General features: G+C 41.4%; 1 protein-coding gene and 1 pseudogene across 1 annotated transcript; both read left to right on the forward strand.

Annotated features, from left to right (window-relative positions):
* The first annotated feature begins 2603 nt into the window (after nt 1–2603).
* Nucleotides 2604–5558, forward strand: LOC115385769 (uncharacterized; annotated as a pseudogene).
* LOC115385770 (uncharacterized) lies at nt 5557–8237 on the forward strand. Its single transcript, XM_030087844.1, has 10 exons — nt 5557–5579; nt 5696–5779; nt 5917–5982; nt 6714–6774; nt 6853–6903; nt 6979–7023; nt 7107–7171; nt 7284–7392; nt 7544–7618; nt 7750–8237. The coding sequence occupies exons 5-10, from the start codon at nt 6895–6897 to the stop codon at nt 8068–8070; spliced, it is 624 nt and encodes a 207-aa protein (XP_029943704.1). The 5' UTR covers nt 5557–5579; nt 5696–5779; nt 5917–5982; nt 6714–6774; nt 6853–6894; the 3' UTR covers nt 8071–8237.
* The last annotated feature ends 184 nt before the right edge of the window (nt 8238–8421 follow it).

Genomic DNA, 8421 nt, shown 5'->3' on the forward strand with positions numbered 1-8421 from the left:
TCCTCCTTTTTTCTGCATCACGCAAATCTCTGTCGCTGTGTGTGTGTGTGTGTGTGTGTGTGTGTGTGTGTGTGTATGTATTTGATTGGATGTGTGTGTGTGTGTGTGTGTGTGTGTGTGTGTGTGTGTGTGTTTGATTGGGTGTGTATGTCTGTGTGTGTGTGTGTCCATCTCTCTTGTGATTAGACCCAAGTGACAGACGGATGAGCAACAGCGTAAATAATCATCATTTTATTTATTTTATTTTGAAAATTGACCGGATTCTCTTGCCTTTTCTGTTTCCGACTTCCTGTCTGGTCCGGTCTGCTTGATCCAGCTTGACAGTTGCCGCTCTCGCCGCTCTGGCTGCTCGCGTGAAAAATAGAACGAAGCGGAGTGGGCGCACAGCAGAGCGCGAGCCGCGGCATGCGCGACGCCCCCCTGCGTGTTGTGTGCGGCCAGTCAGATAGGTTAACATGGGAGGCGATCAGAAGTGCCGTGCACGGCGCTTCTGCGTCCAGTGCGTTCGGGCCGTAAGCTAGCTAAGTGGTACTCTAAAAATTTTACCAAAGTTGGCAGGTCTGTAATTCTTGAATTTTCCTAAATATGTGTCTTGTATTTTTTTCTGAAGCAAATAAGGTCCGAACAATGACACACATAATATTACAAAGCATTTATACTTCCAAAGGCCAACAGCGTCTCACAGACTGCTGATAAAAAAGACGCACTTCACGGGGCTTTTTTTTTTTTTTTTCTGCTATTGATTTGTTTTGGTTCATGCGCGCATCTGAACAGGGAGCTAGCTCTGACAGCAGACAATCAGACAGACAGCCAAAAATATCAACCAAATCCCAAAAGAAAGACAATAAAAACAGGCATAAATAAGATATAAGGTGGAAGAAGCTTTAGCAAGGATACAGGAGGTCAGTGAGGGAGAATCGGATGGCGGAGACATGTTGGACATCAGCGATCTTGACTGGAGTGAAGAGGAGGAACGTTCTGAATCAGAGTCAGAACAGCCGCGGGCCAAACAGCGAAACAAATGTAATCCTGCCCCAAAAATACCGGACCGACCTACCAGCTGCTGTACAGTCCAGAGCAGAACCTGCAGTGGCACATGGAATCGCTCACGCGTCACCTCCAGGTATAGAGAATTACTGTAGGCTGCTGTCAGTTTACAACTAAATAATAATAACATAAAATGGTGTAAAATTATTATTATTATTTTTTAAACTAATGTAATAAATCTGAACACAACAGTGAACACGGTATTGACAGCAGGGGCACTGCAGCGTCTCCGGAGGTGCCAATTACAGATTCAGGTAAAATATTATATCCTCCATCAAAGTACAGCAAACCATGTATTTTTCGTTTCCAAAAATTAATTTTAGAACGACCATATTTTCTGAATAAATACCTTTGTCCCATGGAGCCTGCAGTCCCAGAATAAAATGAGCAGGGTGAGGACGGGTAGGTGTGGGAGGGTGTCCGTCCTGGTGCGCAGCCGGGGAGACTTATTTTACAAATTTGAATATGTTCTTGATTATTATTGACGGTTAATAATACAACTATTTTGTGTGTATTGGCGTGTGTGTGCGTGTTTATCAAGGAAACGAGTGCGTGGAGTGTAAGAGGTGACGCTGCGCAAATGCGCACTGTTAAAAGTCCGATAATTTTAAAACCTGATTTGAGGCATTAATAGAGCAGATATAAGGCATTAAAAGTTTTACTGATCCTCTTGACTTAATATTTTGTTTCTTTATCTTAATTTCTAATACATTAGATTACAGAAAAGCAACCTGTTGGTGTGCTCCTGCGCAAAAACACTGCATATGTATGACTGTCTGGCTGACCATCGCAGCCTTTGGAGGGGGTGTAAGAATGCTGGCAACACTTGAAGCAGAGCGGAGGACGGAGCAGACAGCAGATGTCGCCACCATTCTCTCATAATTGATTATCCTTCTTCCGGGATGGCCGGAATGCCATGTGTGTGATAGGAATTATAGGGAATCATTTCAGAGGACATTGATCTGGATGACAGCAGAACCAGCAGTCCTAAGTAGACTGACCCAGCTCCGCTGTGCAGCTGCGCTGAGTGATTGGCGCGCAGACACCTGTAATTCTTTTTGCTTTCCCAAATGTATCTTTAAGAGTTATGATAAATAAAAACAGATTTTCCCTTTCCCTACAAAGTCTTTATGTAGCCTCTTAAATGCAGGGTGTCTGCATTTTTATTTCATTTGTCTGGCTCCCCAAGCTCTTCAAGAGATTATTTATTTCAAAATACAGTCATATACATTGTTGCTCCACTATGGTTTAGTATTGAGGCCAGGAAATAAAATGTATTTCATCATGTTAATATAGCAGTGTCCTTCGCTGCAGTGCATTTGAAAAAAAAGGAGAGGTGTTTATTTGATTGGTCAAATTGCGCTCAGCTGGGTTAAACCCACTTTCTCTCCTCTCTCTTGCGCCACCTGCGCCGGTGGGCGGGATGGAGGCGTGACTGAGCCTGGTTCACGAAATTAGGACAATTTTCTGGACACGCCCCGTTGACTTTATCCGCCGACGGCGCACTTTGCGCTCTGCTGACAGCGGGCGGATTCGGCGCAGTCTACGAAGCTAGAGCCCAGTTTGTCCAATACATTTATCATCATAAGAAGCTCCCAGCCATCCTCCCTGATGACCTTTTGAAGCCAAAGGCCGCGACAGTCTTTATGTCTGAGTTGCATCCAGCAGAGAAGATTTGCACTGTCTGTCCAGGCTCTATACATCTAGAGAAGTCTTCAAGGATAACTGGAAAAGCCAAGATAGTCACCATGAATGGTGTGATCGGAAGTAAGTTATTATTTATTACGTCTTGTGAATATCTGCAGTTTGAATATATGTCACTGTGTTAATTTACTTTTGTTATTTTTTTTTTCCAGATGTTTCAACCTTTTTCCAGAGATGCCTGCAGTGCCATATGGTTTACAGATATCAAGAATGGAAGGATGGTCTCCACAACTTTGATGATCATCTGTTGCTGAGTCTGGAACTGTTTGTATCTACGACACAACCTGCAGGTAGGCACATTGTACTTGCAGTATTAATGAAAAAAGGTTTTCTTCTGTTAATACTTGTTAATAAATGGAATTTTCTTTTTGAACCATTTCCTTCAGAACAATGTCTCCATGTCGAAGGTGGTCAGTTCACTGGAAAGCCTTAGGAAAGAAAAATTTCCTGCCCCAGACACCATCTGTCATGCGTACTACCACTTTGAGGCACTCACAAGCCACGATTATTCATTTTCTTGCGTTTGCTGTGACTACCATCCACCAGTCATTGTGATGGACCTTCACAAAAAAGGAGTCTTTAATTTACCAAGTAAGCTACAATGTCTAGTGGTTTGTGTAAGGATGTAGTGAAAATAAGTCATACAGAAACTCAATATTGTTTTTCTTGTGCATCAGTGAGTGACATCAAGGAAGCTTCTGAGGACTTCACTGGGGAAGTGAACATCGAAGAGTTCTGGGATTCTGTTCAAATGGAGATGATTGCTCGTGGATTTTTCCCAAGTACTCAGATTTCTCAAACTTAAATTTTCCATGACCACTTTTATTATATATTTTTGGTCATTCTAATTACCACATAATTAATGTTATATTTCTTTTTTCCAGGTCATGCAAAAAACACATTTGCTGTAAAACCGAGTTTCGAGTTCTGGGCCCCATGGATCGGAAAGAACATACGGAAATCTGATACTGTTTTCAACACAGAGTGCCAAAAAATGATGTCTTCAAAGTCCTCCGCTGAAGCTGAAGTCAGCATGGTGTCTGAGGACCGACTTATTGACGAGCTTACGAAGCAGAAGGTACATTTGTATGCATGATTAGTGCGTCTCGGTTTTTGCTGGAAAACTGTGGACACAGTGGCCGTTTACACCAGGTCCTGCTGATATCCTTATTGCTTGTATTTATTAAAGGTTTCAACAGTACGCAAGCTGTGCAAGGCCTGCAACCTAGATTGTAAGGGATCACGGATGGATCTTATCATCAGACTACGTGAAGAGATGAAGACAAGACATTCCTATGATAAGATATTCCAAAAAATCTGGGGAGCATCTGGTAAGAGTTGCACATAGAAAATTAAACATTGAGTCCAATTATTTGTGCGCTTTTTAACCAGTTTGCCTGTTCTCATTCAAGGTGGCTGGTCGGTGATCCTCTGTCCTCATGGTGTGGTTTACAGCTTAAAGTTTAACTTGAGGGCAGAGTCTCCGAGGGATTTTGCAGACCTTCTTTTGTCTTGGAAACATCTTCCTAATGTCTCGGTGTATGATTTTGCACGGGGCTTGGCAAATCATGCAAACCTTCGTTTCCCAACTGCCTTACCCTTCAGGCCACATGAAGGGAGACTGGCTGCATCTTCCCCTGACAACATAACAGCAGCACAGCAGAAAAAACTCAAAATCTCTCTACCATGGCTGACTGAGATGCCCAAAACTCCTGAAAAAGATGGACACCCGCTCACCGGTTCCTCAGACCACTATGTTTTATATGACAGATTCCACGAGGCTAACACCAAGGATCCACAAGAAGTTTTGAGGCGAATCAACCTGGTTCCTGAACTTCAGGGTTCATTGAACAGCCAGATGGCTGAGCAGCTTTTTGCAAGCATGAAAAAAAACAACTATTTTCTTAATAACATGGCTCCATCAACACACATCTTTTTGATGAGAAACATTGTTCATCACAGAAACAGCAACACAAACCAAAAACTCTCGGAACAACAGTTACAGAGAGGACACGAGTCCCATCGTTTGGATGAAGTTACACTGAACAACGTTGGGCAAGCAGTGCTTGGTAAAATATATGGGTTTTTTTTAATTATTATTTAGTGGTGTGGTATTGAATGGAATGCTGACGTTAAATACATTTTTCTTCCAAGGCCGAACACATCCTCATATGGACGAGCCTGAGCGGCAACAACCCCCACCAGTTGGTGCCCCACTGCAGCCACAAGAGCATCACACTGACCCAAACAGAGGTGAGAAGTACATTTTAAAAATTGATACAATACTAAACTATGTATTTTGCTCACTTTTGTTTTCTTTTAAAGACGTGGATCTATGTGGATTACACTGCGAATCTATCACAAATTGTGACAATGTCCGGCCATGCCGTGCATCATGGACACTCGGAACTCATCCTGCCCAAAAGCAGCTGGTATGTGTTATGTCTGAAGCAAATATTAGTGGTCAGCCACACAAAGTCACAGGAAAATGCAGTTCATGGATGCTGTGTGTTTTTTGACCTTTTTTAATTATGTTACATTCTTTTTCAATTTCTTTTTCTTTTATTAACCAATCAACATCATCAGCTTGACTATGTCTTGGACACTGAAAGGCCAGCAACAGAGTTGATTGTCCAAACACAGAAGGCATGCCTCACACGAGCTGACTTTTGGACCCTTGGATTGAATGCTGAAATCAACTGTAAGCTAACATGATTTTTCTTAAAGGAGATTGTATCAGCTGTAAAGTCATTAAAATCAGACTTTATGTTTCTTTGCAGATTGGAAACGCATGTTTTGAGCTCGTCCAAAAAATTGCTCTTTCAAAGGTAATAAAGCAGAAATAGTCAAATTTATTGTTTAATGATGCTTGTTTTGTGTGTGTGTGTGTGTGTGTGTGTGTGTGTGTGTATATGTATAAACACTTGCACACGTTTATTCTCAGGGAAGAAATATATTTGTGGCTGACCTCTATGCAGTGGCAACATGGCGACGGCCCACAGCGTGTGACCCACTCTTGAGTTTGCCTGTAAGTCTTAATTTGAGGTCCAACACTAAAAGATGTCATCAATTATACCAGTACTTTTGTTTATTTTTGCAAGTATTTCATGCAATTTATTGTGTTCTGTTTTGACAGTTTTCTTTTTAAACTTCTCTTTGAAATAGGATGATGTTTCCATGAGAGATCACATCGTTATTCCTATTTGGAAACCTGGACACTTCCTCTTGTCTGTAAGTGACGATAGGCTACAAAACCTGTACATGACTGTTCTCTATTCTATATCAAAAGAAGAGCTTCCACTGCCTTGCTGCATTTCTCTCACTTGAACTCATTTTTAGGTCACCAACATGCTGGGAGTCTGCATCATGTCTGCCACAGATTGCTCTTTGAAAAAAGCACTGTTTATGATTTGTAACCTGTTTCAAGCATGGTCGTTTATGTTGCTTGTTTTAGTGTCGTTTCTGCTTCATTGTGACTTGATGATGTAGATGTGTTTTGTGGTGTCTTGTCTTTTTCGCATCAACATTAACTACATAGGTTTTGAAGCCATCACAGAGAGACATAGTCTTTCTGGACTCCAAGTTTGCAAGTGCAAAACTTGGGTTTGGTGATCAGGAGATGATAGGAGTACTGAGGTCACTAACAAAATTCAGTTTCAGTTATCGCCGGCATTCGTGTCACCTCGACGTTCTGATAAGGCTTGGTTTGGAGTTTTTCTTGTCAGAGCATGTTCTGATCTGTGTTGCAGTGTTTTTATGGTGCTTCTTAAATTCATTCAGAATGGCATCACAATTACTCGGCACGGAATTCACAAAACAGCACTGTAAAAATGCTACATGTGCATGTTTGCATGAGGATTTTGTTCTTGCCTGACATGTTTTGAGTGTGTTTGCATGAAAGATGTCTGTGTTTAACGTTTTTGATTTTTTAGCTCCTGATGCAGCTATCTTTTCAATTTCAGAAACCTTTGCCAGGATGTAAATCCTGGGACATGGACAGAGAGGGTTGGAAAAGACCTACAGGTATTTTAAAAACCATGTATAGGTGTAATGATGATTTCAAAACTCTGTTGCAGTGACTCAATTGAACTCTCATTTCAGGGTTTACCTAGACAGTCATTTGGGAACGATTGTGGCATTTTCATGTTGATGGTAGGTGAGACTGATAGTCTGATTTTGTCTTGTGTGCTTTGATGATATTAACATTAAATTATTCTCATTCTATAGTATGCCCTGTACACCGTTTTGGGTGCACCTTATGACTTCAGCATTGTAAGTTCACCATATCATTTAAATTAGGCTCCAGATGTGTTTTGGCTAATCTTATATTAAGTGTTGTGTTATAAATTTTTTAGACCGATATGCCAGCTCTGAGAAAATGGTGGTGTGTAATGCTCATGGAGAACTTTGACCTCGGAAGGTAAGTCTGTAAGATAGTTTATAATATTTCGATTTGGAAGTTGTTCCACCGTAGCACTGTCTCTGGTGAACTTGTGGAATATTGATTTATGTCTTTGTTAAACTTATGTGAGCTGTGGGAAAGTCTTCGCCCACTGGACTGATGCTGCAAAAGCTCTGCTGCGCGGAGAGGCGCCACCAGTCTTCCGTCTGAAGAAACGGAAATTAGATGATGCTGCTGAGGTCAGCTTTTCAAGATTTTTTTCTTACAATACTTCCCATTTCTTTGTTATGCCAGTAGTAATCATTAGATTACTTCTTTACATTGTGGTTTAAAACTATGCCTTCATGTGATCTTTGCATGTTCTTAAGATGTGCGGCCTTTGTTTTTTAGGACCAAGAGCCTCAGCCACAGCCTCTGCAAATTACATCTCCACTCCAAAAAGATGCTCAGACAGAAGGGGAAGCGGTAAGATTTTTTGCTAGGTCTATGCATCTTACTTAGAAGGAATACATTTTCCAAAGGATTGAAACAATGTTTCATTTATTAATTTTGCTAATCCAAAACCCAGATAACCCTTTTCTCTTTCTTTTCCAAAGACCAGCATAGAGGACAAAATTCTCCAAGACTGCACAAAAGCTGCAGAATGGGTTCAGGACAATCCACATTTGTTTGCTGCAACTGTTGAGATGCCTGACATCCTGCAGATGGGACAAGAGATGCAGAAGGAGTTTGTGAAGCAGTTGCTTAGCCTTTCATCTGACGGATCGAGTCAGCTTTGCGAGGACGACAAGGAACAAATCTTGGAGCCATTCAAGTTTACATTTCAAGTCGTGGAAGACATGTGGATGTTTTGTGAAGAAATAATGGACAAAAGACAATACCGGGCATATTGTGAATGCAGGATTGAGGACCAATAGATGGGCACTCTTTTATATGGTGGGGAAAAACAAAACTATGCTGCATTAAAATGTAAATACATGTATAATATGTATATAGTAAAGTTGTCCACATATATCTTTTGAATAAGCGTTAGTAGAAATGTTTCTACAATATGTTGTCTGTTAAAATAAATATGTTAACCCCAGATTGGATTCCACACTGATTTCCAAAATTTACACTGAAACAGAAACAATGGATGATAGTTCAGGTGGATGGGCAGCAGGGGCCTGAGAAGAGTGGTGGAGGAAGAGGGGCCTGAGAAGAGTGGTGGAGGAAGAGGGGCCTGAGAACGGTGGTGGAGGAAGAGGGGCCTGAGAACGGTGGCGGAG

This window comes from Salarias fasciatus, unplaced genomic scaffold (assembly GCF_902148845.1).
Source record: "Salarias fasciatus unplaced genomic scaffold, fSalaFa1.1, whole genome shotgun sequence".
In the NCBI taxonomy this organism is placed as follows: Eukaryota; Metazoa; Chordata; class Actinopteri; order Blenniiformes; family Blenniidae; genus Salarias; species Salarias fasciatus.